At 46.1% G+C, this 16,702-nt stretch overlaps 1 protein-coding gene across 5 annotated transcripts; it reads right to left on the bottom strand.

The window, feature by feature from the left end:
- Positions 1–374: 374 nt before the first annotated feature.
- On the bottom strand, positions 375–16,044 carry LOC115457917 (dnaJ homolog subfamily A member 1-like). 5 transcript variants are annotated; one of them, XR_003940014.1, is made up of 9 exons: positions 15,965–16,044; positions 11,497–11,640; positions 10,304–10,493; positions 6,993–7,097; positions 6,382–6,609; positions 5,821–6,051; positions 4,932–5,032; positions 1,239–2,930; positions 375–989 (listed from the first exon to the last, which is right to left on the bottom strand). XR_003940014.1 is itself a non-coding variant. In XM_030187616.1 (8 exons), exons 2-8 carry the CDS (start codon positions 11,626–11,628, stop codon positions 2,715–2,717), a joined length of 1,203 nt encoding a protein of 400 aa, XP_030043476.1. In that variant the 5' UTR covers positions 11,629–11,640; positions 15,965–16,044; the 3' UTR covers positions 1,154–2,714. The 5 variants fall into 5 exon arrangements, 4 of the variants coding, with proteins under 4 accessions (XP_030043476.1, XP_030043479.1, XP_030043477.1 ...); XM_030187616.1 differs by lacking the exon at positions 375–989 and having other exon boundaries at positions 1,154–2,930; XM_030187619.1 differs by lacking the exons at positions 375–989; positions 15,965–16,044 and adding an exon at positions 15,794–15,812 and having other exon boundaries at positions 1,154–2,930.
- Between the last annotated feature and the right edge of the window lie 658 nt (positions 16,045–16,702).

A 16,702-nucleotide genomic window follows, 5' to 3' on the forward strand; every position in this document is an offset into this window, starting at 1 on the left:
ACACAGAAAATATCCCAGTTAGCCTGAAAGACTTGTCCCAATGGTAACGCTGGAAAGATGGCACACCCCTTCAACCTGGTGGATGTCCCAAGGAGCGAGGGGTTAATTTTATAAAGAGCCCCCACCTCCTCTGGCACAAGACAGAGCGGATCTGGGTGCCTGGCTGGGGCTCAGATATTCTAAGTAACCTCTTGAAATCACAGCCTGGAACCATACAGAACAGGGGCATAGCTAGGTGGGTCCACATGGGCTTGGGCCACCACAAATTTAGTCCTGGCCCTCTCTACTTTCGACCCCCCCCCCCTCGCCGCAAGGTACCTTTGCTGGTGGAGTTCCCCAACCCCCGCCAACCTTAGTCATCTTCAGCGCCGGTCTCTGGTGCGTTCGCTGATCTGTGCTGTGAGTCCTGACGTCCATTCACAGCACAGATCAGTGAACGCGCCAGTCGGAGACAAGCGCTGAAGACTAAGGCTGAGGTACCTTGCGGCTGCGGGTGGTCGGCGGGCTAAAATGTGCTCCTCCCACCTTGGGCTCTGGACCCTCCTCCCGCCGAGGTCTGGCTACGCCCAATACAGAAATCCACAAAAATTCTTCATCTATCAAGAAAGGCAAACATTTATATTACAAATATATTTCCTTCAGCTGTAGGGGTCTAGGGGTTCAGCAAAGCCATACATCTTCTAATGTCCTAGTACACATCTCCAGGACGGGTGGGCTATGTGGGACACAAAATATCCATGCAGAATGCTGGAAACTCAATTTCTAATGTGGGCAACGTTTAAGAAATGCTCAAATTGACCTGGAGTATAGGAAGTAGAGATTCTTCTCCAGCAATCTTCCCAAAGGGCTGTATCTCAATTAAAGCAAGCTTGGGACAGGCACATAAGATCTGGAAGGGAGAGGAAGGAATGGTAGATGGCATGGATGGGCAGACTGCAAGGGGACTTTTCATGCTCCTCCCACCAGACTGACTGGCTGGCTCCTGCTTTCTCAGTTCCAGACCAGTGTGGTAGCCGTGTTAGTCCACTCTTAAGGTTATCAATAGAAATCAAACAAAATAAAACATGGAAAAGAAAATAAGATGATACCTTTTTTATTGGACATAACTTATTTCCGATCTGACGAAGAAGGGCAACCTTCGAAAGCTAATCAAGAAATGTATTAAGTTATGTCCAATAAAAAAGGTATCATCTTATTTTCTTTTCCATGTTTTATTTTGTTTGATTTCCATTGATAACCTCAGTTCCAGACGGAAATCTCTCCGCTTTTGCCAATCCTCCTGCTGTTTCATTTCTAAATCAACTGAGAATTCTAAATTTTGCTTGGAAGGGGGGTGGGGGAGAGGACAGACACAGAGGCAGTCAGTCTCCACAATACCTTTTTCTGCCGATTATTAATATTTTATTGTAAATATAGCGCTATCACTATGGGAAGTGATCTAGGGGGCTGTTTGGTGACCACATCTGGGAACTTTGACAGTATCAGAACATCTTTTCACCTCAGCAATCAAAACGCGACAAAAAAAAAAAAAAAGTTTAACCCTACTGATACAGCAATGGGATGCAGAACTTGTCGCTTTTCTGTACTCAAAAGGGAATCCTGTGCCAATTTTCCTTTGAAAACCCATACAATGTATGCTCATCCATGACGGATGCAAGTTACACGCTTTCAAAATGAAAACACTGTGAACAGTGATTTTACGCATACTGAGGGAACCGTGGGGACTGATTTGTCTTGGAACTTATTACACAGCTCTGAAAAATTACCCTCCCCGTCTTACATGCTTATAAAAAGATATAAATATTTAAGAAAGTTTCCACAGTGGCAGTCACCTTCTTAGAAGATGATGGGTTCAGTTCATTGATCTCTCAACTTCAAGCGATTCCAGAGCAAAGGCTGAGCCATCGCCTGTTATGCCTTTCCCTGATTTCCACTAATAAAAATTTAGCTTGGCGAGGCCCCACCCCAAACAGTTTTTACCAGCATGCATATACACAAAGGGGAATGGGTAAGCCCCCAGTAAAACTAAGCCACTGGTAACCAGTAGATAAGAAGCATGCCCAGGAATTAACAAGCTGTATCTATGACGAGTTTATCTTTCTGTGTTAAGAGTCCGGCACACTTTCTTAATTCCAACTTTTAGCAGTGGTGAAGCCCCAGGGAAGAGTCCCATACCAGCTCCCCAGCAGTACAAGCCAGATCAGTTACTGCCTGTGAAATGAACAAAGGAAGGAGTCCTTCAAATTCATTTTAAGACTACTTATCGGAGAAGCAGCTCTTAAGAGGATGCACTGGAGCTTGGGGGTGTGTGCGGGCTAAGGATGGTGTTTTCAGTCTGCACCCCAATGCCACTTGGGGTGCATAGGACTCCTTAGGCAAGTCAAGGGCTATCCAACTATTCCTCTACTTACAGAAAGCGTCTCTGTCCTCTCTGCTGCGATGCTGAGCCTAGGCAAAAGCTCCAAGACACAACACTGCAGAAGTGGTAGAGCCTTGGCAGAAACAGGACCACAGAGGCATGGGCTACAGCACACTGTTTTTTTTTTTTTTGAGGGGGGGGTAGGGAATTAGAGAGAGAATTTTGCTTCTTATGTAGAATTAGTCTGTCAGAACTAGTAAACCCCCAGCTACTATTTACACCCCCCGACCTGTACAGCCACCTTAACATTGCCTGTCCCAGCCAACAGTGTCCACATGAGCGAAGGCCTCTGGCCCTACGACGGCTGACACGGAACATGCTGCCGTGGGTCGTCACTGAGATCATCTTCGTGGTAAGCCTCGCCTCGGTACTGACGGCTGCGCTCAGCACTGGGGTCGAAATCCACCAGTTTGACCTCCTCTGTGACCTCTGTGTTCATGTGCTCTTCGGGCAGGGGGAAGAAACTCTGCAGCTGCTTGCTGGGCAGCCAGCCCGGCTCCGGGAATCTCACCTGGTGAAGAATTCAGCAGGAGTGAGTAAAAACCACAGGTACATCTCCTCTAAAGAACAGAGCGGCTCGTGTTCCGTAAATTCCCATCAACCCTATTTTCGACGACTCTCCTGCTGTTTCAACCAAAACTCCCTCATGCTAATGCTCATATTTATATAAAACAAGCAGTTTTTTTTTTTTTTTTAAAGCGTACAGAGAATCAAAAGGGGCATGGCTGAATTCCTGAACTTTCAGCGGGGAACTGCCGACCAGGAGAATTCTTCCCATGTTCCCCCCCCCCCCACCCCCCAAAACAAACTTCCTGGAGTGACAGTCTGGTATCACCTCCTTCCATGTCCTATGGACTAGGAGGGTACAACCTTGATCCTATTAATGCTTTTTGAATTCTAATGCGTTGCTTATTAGTTATTTCATTGGTATTATGCTGACATCGTATATCTATGTTATTTAAATATTCTTCCGTGCTATCTTATGGTAACTGTATTGTACTGAGATCATATTTCCAAGTTTACTGTATTTACTGTTCTCAGGGGCGTAGCTACGTGGGGGCATGGGCCCCCGTAGATTTGGCCCTGGCCCCCCTGCCGACGACCCTCTCGACCCCCCTCCTGCTGCCACCGTCGGGTGCCTTTGCTGGCGGGGGACTCCAACCCGCGCCAGCTGAGGTCCTCTTCTCCTGCGTGGCCGCGTTGCTGATCTGCAAGGCTTCATTCTGTTTCTGCGAGTCTGACGTCCTGCACGTACACGTGAAACAGAAAGAAGCCTTGCAGATCAGTCAGCAATGCGGCCGTGCCGGAGAAGAGGACTTTGGCTAGCGGGGGTTGGTGTCCCCCATCAGCAAAGGTACCCGACGGTGACGGCAGGGGAAGGTTGGTGGTGGAGGTGGTGGTGGGGCTAAAATTCGCCCCCTCACCTCGGGCTCTGGACCCCCCCTCCCGCCGAAGTCTGGCTACGCCCCTGACTGTACTTAATTATATTTGGTCATTTTACTACTGTTATTCTGTTAACTAAATTTTAAGTTTTATATTGAACTGGACCTGCAGTATACCATCGACAGTGAATCTCTTTATAAAGGCAGTTAATAAATCCCAATAAAATCAAATCAACAAACAAACCTTGACCCTCGCAGAGCGCACCCTAGTCGGGTTTTTCACAATGAATACCCAAGAGATTTATTCCATACAAGGAAGGCAATGCAAGCAAATTCAGCTCGTGCTTATTGTCAAAATCCTGAAAACCCCAACAGGCTTGCGGCCCTCCACAGTTCATTATAATTTAAAGCTGTGCTCAACAGCGTATTTTACAATTCTGCCGAATACGAATAATGAAAAATATTATTCGGCCAAATAGGACTACCAAATATGAATGTGTATTGAGCTTTTAACAAATAATGCAAGAAGAAATGTGAAATCAAAGATCAAGTGTTTCTTTCAGTAGGATTTAGCCCAGTAGAGCCCCAGATTATTCGTATTTGAATTTAAACCACTATTTGGCCGAATCCGAATATTTGGTACAGCCCTAGTTATATCACCCTCTTCCTCAACAGCAAGAACAGTCCTGTTGTGGTCTCTTCTTTAGGCCTGTATGGCAGAGACCTGCCATTTAAATGACCTGTCCAGGAAAGCCAAGTTAAATCAAACATCTTGTTTTCAACTGGCCAAGTTCACAGAAGAGTCCTGCACTGAACCTGTAGGAACTTCTCCTGTCTCTCAATCCCAAGGCGAAAAGGAGGCCTTGGGCATCGAGCACTTAGGCTGGAAATGACTTAAATCTACATTGGCCTTTAACTGGTTCTCATCTTACTCCCCCTTCACTGTAAGCCACGTGTCACAGTGTAAACCAATATCTAGGCAGACATGTAACCTTTCGTGTGCTTCCTACTTATCAGGAATTTCTAGCTTATGCCCTAAAAATAGCTAGCTTCGCCCCTAGGATGCTATAATGGGATTGCACAGGTAAGTCAATCCCTACCAAATAGGAGATAACCTCCTCCTCTCTCACCTGGAAGTGCACTAGAAGTTTTCCTCTCTCAAATGGGTGTCGGTAGATGGGCATGCCTTCGTTAGGAATGCACTTCACGTCTCCGGGCTTGATGACTTCACCTTATCAAAGCAAAAAGGACAAGGGCTTGACTATTTCACTCTCTTCACACTCGCTCCGCTACCCCAAAGCCATCCTGAGAATCTCATTCACAAGAGAACTGTTAACATGCCCAATAAAAACCACAAAACTCAAAACGGTTTGCTGAACCAACTGAAAGCTGGTTTCTAGTTTTAATCCGGTTTCCCTAAGTTCACGATTATTACCCCGGCTCATTTTTCACCACCTAAAGTACCTTGGAATGTTGCAGATCAGGTAATCCGCAAGTGGAAAAAGTGGGGCCCAATACCTGTGAATTCGTTTTTTAAAGCAGCTGCAAATTACAGGCAAAGATTTGAAAGTGAATTCTCAAAATGTTGTGTCCCTTCAAAAGAGAGTGGCGTACAAGTACTTTACCCACAAAAAAAAAAAAAGGCTGGGGGGGGGGGGGGGAGGGGGACAAGCTATTTAATTTCTACAGCCTTCTAGACAGCAGTTGCGTTTTACTGCTAGGCAGACGGAGTCCGTTTTCTTTCCATCTCAGCAGGGAAACTGTTTCTGATTTCTACATTTTAAATAGTTATCTGATCCGCTGGGACGGCTGCCTTTTTAAAAGAGGGCTCCGATTAATACAGAGATACCAATTTAAAAAGTAACTTACACGCTACAAATTTTCATAGCAAAACTTGAATCTGAGGTAGGCTTTTGACAAAGCTGCCATTTGCAAACTCGGGCCGAGGCGATGCGGCACAGAATGCGCACAGCGCCTCCCATCGCTGTTCTGGTTCACACAAGTTCTCCTCCCTCCTACCTTGCCGTGATGTCACCAGCAGGATCCGGTTGTCGAGGGTGCGGATGGTCTGTCTGCAGCCACACAGTGCATCCACTAAGTCAATCTCCAATTTCACGATCAGGTCGTTGGCTTGACGCTGGAATGTGGGGTGCTCCTTCTGATCCAGGACAATAACGATGTCCCCAGGCTCCAGCCCTGGCATCTGGTCCCCTTCTCCGTGGAAAGAGATCTTTTGACCATGCCTCATGCCTGAAAAACCCAACAGCAGAATCATGATGGGATTCACAGACTACTCAATTCAAGGGACAGAAATAAAAAGTTTGTCTGGGAATAAACAGCAGAGGAATTGCAGACTATACCTGAATGCATGGATCCTTCACAGTAGGAGTCCATGGATTTTTAAAAAATATTTTGCATAGTAAAACCTGAACTTACTGGACTAGCACCATGATCTTACTGGGTTAGGAGTCGAATGGAGGCCAAATCAGTTCTTCTGTCTGCTGGATTCTAGTTCTTTCCAATACCCTGTTTAAAGCTCTGCATTTTCTCCTCACCCCTGCGTAACACTAAAATCTTTACCTTTATCTATATGTACATTCAGGATTTTCCTCTCTCGGGCCACTTTCCGGCTGTTGCATCCACGGCAACGGTCCCGGGGCCTGATCCACTCGCCCTGGCCCTGGCAGTTTGAACACATCGTCTGAATCTGATGGATCATCCCAGGCCCCAGCTGTTGGACGTGCACCTCCATGCCTGTGCCTCGGCACTTGGGACAGCGGCTCACGGTGCCCTCTCTGGTACCAGACCCTGCAGGAACAAAATCCAAAACAGTCCTGGGAGGGAGGCCATTTCTAGCATACATTTTGGATGTGCTGTGGGACTGATCGTTAGAGATACACATCATCTCCCAAACTCATTTCTTCCACGTATAGCTCAGTACAAACACTAACAGTTATTTCCGTTCCACGTATTGATAGAGGACAATCTCTTTTAGTGACTGAACTTTCAGTATAATCCAAAGCTCTAACATGGCAGGAATCGCCCAAGAATTGGTAACGTGAACCCAGGCACACTTCCGGGATTTATTCAGGAAACTCCCTAGGGCTCTTTAATGTTAATTTCCATGTTCAAATTATTATGCAAACCTGTCCCTTGCCAGCCTAGTACCAGATAAGCTTTCGCCACCTTACCATTGCACTTTGGACAGATCACGTTCTTCTGCAAGGACAGTTTGCGAGTAGCCCCATTGTACAGGTCTTCCAAAGTCACGGGGAGTTCGTGTATCACCGGCCGTCCTGTAAGAAGAATGGCAAACAAATGAAAGCAGATTAAAAACAACCCAATCCACAATGCACATCTTACAAGACTACACAGTGGCACAGAGAATGATGGGAGCATGGCAAGGGGAACACCCCCTCCAAAAAAAATATTTAAATGCCTTCCCCATTTGCAGGATGGCTCAAGCATCATCGTCGTAAGATTCCCCACTGTCTCAAATGACTTCCAGCCTTGCGGCCACTCTTCCACCCATGATAGGGGGTTGTTTTCCTGGTTAACAAAGGTCCAAGCACACAGCTCAGATGGGCAGTGGAAGAACTCAGGAAAACTCAGCAGAAACGCAAGCTGAACGGGCATCAGAAAAATACCCACAAGACAGATTATCCAGTTCTGTGAATACAAGTGACAAACACCATTTCTACAAAAATTATCACCCTAAATCAAAATATTAATGTGGTAAGCACTTTTACAATGCAGACTTTCAAGTTAATATTTCAAACTTTGATATGCTGAAACTTTCTGTAAACACAATTGCGACCGGCATTATAGAATTACTCCCTTTCTGTGTGAAATATGTGATAAATTATCTTTGCTCTCCAAGAACTAAATGTTGTGCCCTAATGAAGAACTATTACTGTACAATCCTGGTGGGATAAACAACTGTTATCAAAATTCCACTGCATCAGCCGATACTGTCAAGCATGAAAGTACGACTGTCATTAGATGTTGACCATAAGTCACGTATATATAAGATCTGTACTGGTTTTTTTAGACCTCGATGCAGTGGAATTTTGATAACAGTTGTTGGCGCATATATGGCTTTCCTATAAAGGCTTTAGAGAGGATCACTGAGTAGCCCCTGATGAAGCACTGCTGGGCAAAACACGGCCTGTGTCGGGCATTATGCACATTGATTAATAAAGTTTGTATACATCTCTTACTGATCTGCTCTTTTGTCTTTCACTTTGGAGTTTGTGGATCGTCTGCCTTGTTGTTTCCTAGAATGGAGGTGGTGCATACAAATTCAAATTCATTGTGGATATCCTGAAAACCTGACTGGCTAAGCTTATCCCGAGAACCCCTGGTACAGACAAAGGAAGTGATTCTCTACAAGTTGCCCAAAGTTAGGCGCTGGGTTGCTGTACGCTAACTGGCCGTTACATGCATCGCTCCGCACTGATGCGCCTAACTTTAGGCTCAAGTTCTTATGCCAGTTCAATGGCTGCTGTATATGCTTGCGTCTTGTCGCTTAACTGCCAGAATTCTAGAACCCACCAACGCAAGTCCTAGGCACCCCCCGTGCCCCTCCCAAGTCTACGCCTCCTCTCCCCGCCTTGCATGCTATGGATTTTGCAAGCTGAATTTCTAGAATCCCGACTAAGGGCAGTTACATGCATTATTAGTGCTGACCAATTACCAGATAAATGGTTATTAATTTAATAATTTGCTGCTAACTGGTGTTAACTTACACTCATAACTTACACTATTCTATAACTTGTGCACATTTCTTTGCAAGATAAACGTTACGTTGTGCACATGAGTTTATAAAATTAGGGCGCGAGAGGAGAAAATCCCATCAAGGCAACACAGATGTTTTCTGAAGTGTGACAGACAGTGACCAACACACAAACATGGCAAACTGTACACACAGAAGAAATGTGATCCCATAATCCCGCCACATTTACATATGTGGCCCATTGCTTTTATTTCAGCAGGTTAGTAGATTCTATTGACAATTCTAAGTCCAAGAACTATCTGCCTGGAAGGACTTCCTCTGAAAGTAAAAGCAGTCAAATGGACTCGCCACCCGCTATGTATTTTGGTGCGTTTTGTAAGTTTCCAAGGCTTCTGTCTAGCGCACAGGCCCAAGCTGCACCGTTTTCAAACCCGTGCCATTTCTTTTTCCCTTTGGCCATCCTGCTGACGGCTTCTCGTTTCCCTCACCTATTATGGATCACGGCTGCGATGATGGCCTGACACTGTGCGAGGACAACGTCGGGCTTCTGCTCAGTTTCAGAAGTTTTTTTGGTTTTTTTTCACTGCAAGTTTATGAAATCCCTGATCTATTGTGTCATGTAATTAAGTGAATACCTGGAGAATTAAACACAAAATTAAAAAAAATGTTAATTTAAGCTCTTAGCTGAGGTGGTGGTCTATTAAGAAAAAAAAGTGGCTTTAAATCTGAGTTGAGAACCACCAGTGGTCTGTACTTTATTGTACTTAAATTTTGAGTGTACACTACTGGATTGTAAAATGATACATGGCACCTTTTAAGGAAAAACATGTTTATATTACTGAACTGCTGTCCTGCACCCTTCTGGGATCTGCCACAATTAGACGCATTGTAAGCGACAGCACACGGTGTGTGTGGTATCACTGCAGCCAAGGCAGACCAAATGACTCCATTGTTTCCAATTAAAAGTATTAAAAAAACAAGCAACAACTGCAAGCATTTTACCTGGACCAGATAATCTCTGTTCAGACAGGTATGTTTCACACATCAATACAGAGAGAGGAAAAAAGACCTTGCAGAAAGTCAGCAGAAGGAAAACAGCGGTGACAACCAATGGGAGGAATCACAAACAACTCAGGAGTCCATCAGGGTTCAAAGATTTATTGTATCGTCCAAAATCATCAATAGTTTAGTTTGTTGGTACTTGACCGCCTTTCCCAAACTGAGCAGATCAAAGAAGTTTACACAAAAAATCATAGAGAGAGAAATGAGCTACAATAAATGCAGGAAAGAAAATAGGGGATAACATTCATACCAAAAGAAAACAGAAGAAGGACAGGAACATGGGAAACATGGAGGGGAGGGGGGAGGACAAGGGGCAATTCAAGCATTCACAATGACCCGACACGGCCGTGTTTCAGCACAATCTGCCTGTGTTAGGATCCTCAAACTGTGATATGCCAAATTCTACACACTTTTAGGACATTCCTAGGCTCAGCTCTTCATGAGAATTACTCATTTTGGTAGTGTCTGGTCATGGTGAGTGCCTGAAATCATGATGCTTTTGAAAACTACATAAACCTTTGAATCCTGGTGCGACTCCTGAGTCGTTCATGATTCCTTCCAGTGGTTGTCAAATATCTATATGCACACAAAAGGGAAAAGCTCTACTTTCAAGTCAAAGTTGGTAAAATGTAAACCTAAAAACTGCTTAAGACTCTCAATGTTCTAAAGATTTCTCATTATACGTCCAAGGGAAGACTCACTCACCTCTTCTTTCAGTGCGACTGCGCATACGAGTCATGCCTCCAAAGACCAGGTCAAAAATATCCATGGGGGACCTGAATCCTGCTCTACTCTCGGCATCGGCTCCCTTCAGTGCCTGCTCCCCACCTCTGTCGTACAGTTCCCTCTTGTTTGTGTCTGTCAACACCTCGTACGCCTGCGAAATCTGCTTGAACTGGGAAAGGATAAGAAAATGAGCAGTTAGCCTTGCTGTCCTGCCAGGTACAACTGAACAGCTACGCAAACATAAGGTATGTTTTCATGGTTGAAAAATAGGCAAAGAGTTTTATCCTTACATCACCTCTAGTATGGCCACTGCATGACAGTCCTTGGGTTGTGGGGAGGGCGAAATGCACCACAGCACTTCCAGAACCCTGCAATCACGGCTCTAAATCTGTTACCCCCTCAGCCTCTTGTACAACCATACAGCAGAATATCTAAGGTTGAAATCAAATCCAGGCCTTCTACTCAGCAGTGAACAGCACTTGGCATGAAGTACTCTGGCCTCACACCCACTTTTTATAAAACTTGATGCATTTTGGAGTACAGGGTGACCAAAAGCAATTTTTTCAGTTTCGGCTGAAATCAAATCCACGGCCAAAACTGAAGTTAACTGGCTGCTGAAGCCCAGCCTGACCCCAAACAGGGGTAGTCCCCTCTCTCCAGGCCTAAATTACAAGCCTTAGTGGTCTAGTGGAGTAGCCAGGGCAGGAACGATTCCTGGTCAGTCCTGACCAAGGCGGCTGCGGTCTCAAAATGGCTGCTGCAACCAATACCTGCAGTCTCATGGACCTTGCAGCAGCCATTTTGATGACAGAGAAGGTACGGGCAGGACTGACCAGGAATCACTCCTGCCCTGGCTACTCCACTAGACCACCATGGCTTGTAAAGTAGGCCCGGGGTGGAAGAGGTGCAGTCTGCTCTGGGAGAGGGGGGGGGGGGGGGAGAATGGGGTTTCGAGCAGAATGGGGTCACAGTCAGCCTCTGTTTTGGAAATACATTTGCTACTGTGACCACTGATCTGTCAAACTAAGAAAATCTGGGTGATAAGCATATTACCAGCTAATTAAGACTCAAAAAGGGCCAGGTGGGGGTAGAGGTGAGGAGGAAGACAGATTTAATAGTACACTGGTACGATTAATGCTGCTCTATAACCTCACCCTCATCTTTCTACATACCCTATCTCCTTCTCCGGGATTTTTGTCTGGGTGGTATTTCAATGCCAGTCGCCGAAACGCCCGTTTGATTTCATCCAGGGAAGCGCCTGGTCCGACTCCCAGCACGTCGTAGTAACCAGTTTCTTTCACCATGTTTCACGTGCACTGGAGAAAGGGGGGGGGGGGGGGGGGGGGGGGAAGAGGATCGAGTTAGCTTTACTCTCAACCTGTTTGTATATTAGTACTTTTTCAAGATATAATACAAAGGAAGGTACTAATACACTAGCAGATCTTGTTCAGAGATGAAGAAATGAAATAAGCAGAGGACATGAATTGAGGCTGCAGGGTGACAGATAAGTGATGATGGTGATGACTGGAAGGTGGTGGGTGGGGGGGGGGGAGGGGAACGTGGTGAAGACAAAATAGTAATGAATTCAAAGTGGGATAGACACAGAAAGAGCATGGAATCAAAGCAAAATTAAAACAACCTTTGCACTTTAAAATAGGGCATAGAAGGATGTAAACTGCCCAAAGCAGTATGGTACAACTCTGGCTGCAAACCAGTGACGTTCCTAGGGTGGCTGACACCCAGGGCGGATCGCTGATGCGCCCCCCCCCCCCCCCCGGTGAAAGGACACACCCCTCGGGTGCATTTTTACCCGCTGGGGGGGGGGGGGTGCCGTGCGCCTGTCGGCTTCGCTCGTTCCATGCTCCCTCTGCCCCGGAACAGGAAGTAACCTGTTCTGGGGCAGCGGGAGCACGGAACGAGCGGAGCCGACAGGCGCGCGTCACCCCCCCAGCGGCGTGCACCCGGGGCGGACCGCCCCCCCCCCCCTTGGTACGCCACTACTGCAAACAGTGTGACTGTTGGACTGGATGGACTGTACAGATCATCTGCCACCTCTTACTATGTTACCTGGCAAGACTATGCTTGCTGCTAGAATGTAACTATCACCTTCATGACCAGGGAAGGAATGACAGCATCATCTCCCTGCACCACTTCGCAGCTGGTATGGTTTACAGGCTAAATAACTGCTAACGCTTATGAGATGTCACCTTGACTGTATCACACTGCTCTTACGATGCAAACAAAACACCTGTACTCAGAGGAAACTTGGAAGGGGTGAGGGGACCGGAGTGGGGTAAGAGCTTCTCTCCATAAATCTACCCCTGAACAATGAAGGGGTTAACTTTTCCTTACAAGATTCTCCGTTCACCAACCTGCTGCACCACACACCAAACCTACGGGCGATGAAAAGGGACCATGTCTAAATTGTTAGTATCCGAAAATCTCACAGCAATAAGCAGAGCAAATCACTGGCCCTACAGTTAAGTTCTCATATCCCATTCCATCTAGATGCCCCCGTCCCCTTAGTCAGCTGAAGAAAAGCCCAGCGGCAAGTATAACCAATCATCAATCCGCCAAGACCTGAAATCTGTCCACACTACAGCAAACACTAAAAAATAGCAATGTCCCCAGAAAATCCTTTAAGGGTTGCCACCAAAGACGCTGCTTCAGGCACGGCATTAAGTTATAAATGCTGTTTAAGGTCTCTACCTATAGTATTACCCATCAAGGTACCAAGGAACCCTGGACTGACTCCAGCCAGATGAACACAATAGAGGTGGTCTGCACATCAAATATACAAGGTACAGAAGCCTCATATCATACCATCCACAGAACGGGGTAAGAGCGAATCTCTAGTTTACTGAGACTTTCTAAGTTATAAATTACCTCACACTCGTACAATTTGATTGGTCTGTGCTATGATTGATACTCTATGTACCCTAATTGTATTAATACTCTGTACTTCTCATTCTGTTAATGGTGATCACCATTGCGGCATTGTGTAAGCCACATTGAGCCTGCAAAGAGGTGGGAAAATGTGGGATACAAATGTAGCAAATAAATAAATATCACACCTGACAGCATTCACTGTATGCGCAGGTCAGATATGGTAGTTTGGATTACTGCTTCATACAGGGTTGACCCAGGGAACAAGGTCTCCATATGGGTTAGTTCTGCATACAGTAATCAAAAACAGCAAAGATGACGCAAAAAACGGAAAAAAGAAAACAAAAAAAAGGAAAAAATAAAAAGTAAAAAAGAAGAACAGTGGAAAATAAAAAATAATAAAAAGTGAAAAGTGCAAAATACACAGATGGAAGAAAAAACTATAAAGAACAAAACTATAACTAAAATGCAAAAATCAAAAAAAAGGGGGGACGACACAAGCAAAATGAAAAAAATTAATGCATACACCATGACAGTATGGGACCTCACTCCTAAGCCAGGGTATGTGGAGTATGATCTGTCTTTTGACAACTGCTCACTGTATTGGTACCACACACTACATACGACCTGAAACACTTTTACCCCCTTGGCCTCTGGGCTCCTACTTCATTCAGATGCAGTCACTAGAGTTATACTACTGGATATTTTCATTTGCAACTATAGAAGTGGAGAAGAGGGCTGGGGAAGCTCAAGTGTCCTCCCATAACCCAGGCACAATCCATAGGTCACAGACCGCAGATGCCATGCTCCCCCTGAAGCTCCGTATGAGTGCAATCTGAATCTGGACAGCTGGCGTCACTGTTGAGCAACAGCCGGGACTCTCTTCCAGGACACCTGATCTTAATTATATTCATGCATATTAACATAAAGGTGCATATTAAAACCGTGTAGAAAACACACAACCTACACATGTAGCCCATACCCTTAAAACTTTATATAGATGTGAAAGCAAAAACTGCATGTTATCACTTTGAAGGTTCAACTTCCTTGCCCTTATTTAATAGGATGCTTGCAAAAAGAAAACAAAATATAAACAAAAAAAAAAACACAAACAAAAAATCCCACCCTGCAAGAAAATCATAATATGGGGATCTTGCCACTCAGTACTATTTCAGAAAGCTATCTGAGGTAACAAGTGGCCTTATCTTGAGCTAAGCAAAGAGAAAGCACTATCTGGTGACATCAGCTGGCGGAAAAGTATTGCACACAGTTGGTTTAACAGTGCAAAGCCCCTTGCGTCCTAAAATTATACAGAACTAACAGAGACAGTTTAACTACAAAGACAGCAGATGAAGAAGCAAAATGGCTCATCCAGACTAGATGAGCCATTTTGATTCTTCAAGATCAGAAAAGAAGAAATACAATCTGTAAACAGGCTTATTTACCGCTTAAGTGGAAAGAGTTCCAGCTACCAACTGCTGGATGCCACAATGTTAGGGGAAGAGAGGAGGTATCCCACTGGGAATGTGAGGAATCCTCCCATTTAAAGGACGGCTTTCGAATGGCCCATTTCTAAAGTTTATGTACATTGGTGAAAAGGTGAGGGTGCCTATTTTAAAAGAAATCACACATTCTGATGCCAGAAGTGACAAAAGGCCTAGACCTGTCCCGCACCTCCCCAGGAAGAACTACTGATATATCCCCATGAAGGAAGGAAAAAAAGAACGACCCGGAGACAGGGAAACCAAAGGCTCAGACCTTGGGGAGACGACTAGGGACCCCTCCAATCTTGCTGCCTAAATGTTCCTAGGAAAACCCCAACTGTTCAAAATCCTGAGACTGTTGCCTGCCCTTAATAGAAAAACCCTATATTAAATGTATGTAGAAAACCCCACAGCCTCAGGCATACCTCAGACACCCACAGCAGACCCTATAGCCTCCAGATCTCCTATAACACATACTCCAGATCCCCATAGAAAACCCACAGTGGCCTACCACAGGAGATCCTGCAGCTTCCACCTCCCCACCCTCAATAACGAATCTATACCCCACTCACCCACTTGAGACCCTGGAGTCTCCAGATCTCCTATAACACATACTCCAGATCCCCACAGAAAACCCATAGTGGATTACCATAGGAGATCCTGCAGCTTCCACCCCCTCCCCAATAATGAATCTATACCCACCCACTTGAGAGATCCTGCAGCTTCCACCTCCCCACCCCCAATAACGAATCTATACCCCACTCACCCACTTGAGACCCTGGAGTCTCCAGATCTCCTATAACACATACTCCAGATCCCCACAGAAAACCCATAGTGGATTACCATAGGAGATCCTGCAGCTTCCACCACCCCTCATATAAGGAATCTATACACCTGTCACCCACATGAGACCCTGGAGCCTCCAGATCTCCTATAACACATACTCCAGATCCCCACAGAAAACCCACAGTGGACTACCACAGGAGATCCTGCAGCCTCCACCTCCCCACCCCCAATAACGAATCTATACCCCACTCACCCACTTGAGACCCTGGAGTCTCCAGATCTCCTATAGCCAACACATACTCCAGACACCCACAGGAAACCCTGCACACTCCAAGAATGCAAATCCCATGCCCCAGACACAATAACAGACCCCACCCCCAACCGCTTTCAAACTGCCTATAGAAAACACCCCATGCTTTCCAGTCCCCCTATACAATTCTTCCGGTGTCCAGTTACGGGGGATGACACTGCGGTGACACTTACCCCTGCTCCAGCTCGTCCGAGCCACCCGGCACCTCCCAGACGGTGCTTCTCTCTCCCCATACGCTCAGAACTCTCTGGAAGCATGGCCACGCCCCCGGCCGCCCATAGGTCGACGCCTGCCCCACGGACCCACCCATCCACCTGCACGTAGGTTCGTATCAGCCACGAGCGCGCCTTCTGCCCGCCCTCACGCGGGTGCCTTACTGCACACTGACTCCTCCCACGCGCTTAATTATTCATGAAAGTACTACCTCCAAAGCACCGCCCACCCACTTAATTATTCCGTCAACAAAATACCGTTTATAAACGTTGCCTTCCCGGAATTCTTCTGAGTCACCCGCGGCTCCTCCTCGGTCGCGGGTCAATTGTGGAGGGGGGTAACGGACGGTTTCTCTTCGTAAAAGCGAGGCCGACTTTCCTCGGTGGGGGAGGGGACGGGGTATTTGCGCGGGCTCTGGGGAGAAGTTTCTAGAAAGTGGGAGAGCGGTTGCCGAGCCGCTGAGGGAGTCTGTTTGCACAGGGTTTTCCTTTCTTTTCTGGCGTTCCTCCATCTTTTTTTTTTTCTTTTTCACTCGATTGTTCGAGAAATGTCTTGATGTCGGCTGGTTCTTCGAAGCCGAATCGCATGAAACGAACTTCTTTCGGCCGCTTTCTAGAAAGTTCTTGCGTTCGGGGCTGTGGCCTTGGTTCACACTAACCCTATTCCCTCTCATCGTTCTTATTTGTAAGAGACGAAGCC

Source organism: Microcaecilia unicolor, chromosome 14, assembly GCF_901765095.1.
Source record: "Microcaecilia unicolor chromosome 14, aMicUni1.1, whole genome shotgun sequence".
Taxonomy (NCBI): domain Eukaryota; kingdom Metazoa; phylum Chordata; class Amphibia; order Gymnophiona; family Siphonopidae; genus Microcaecilia; species Microcaecilia unicolor.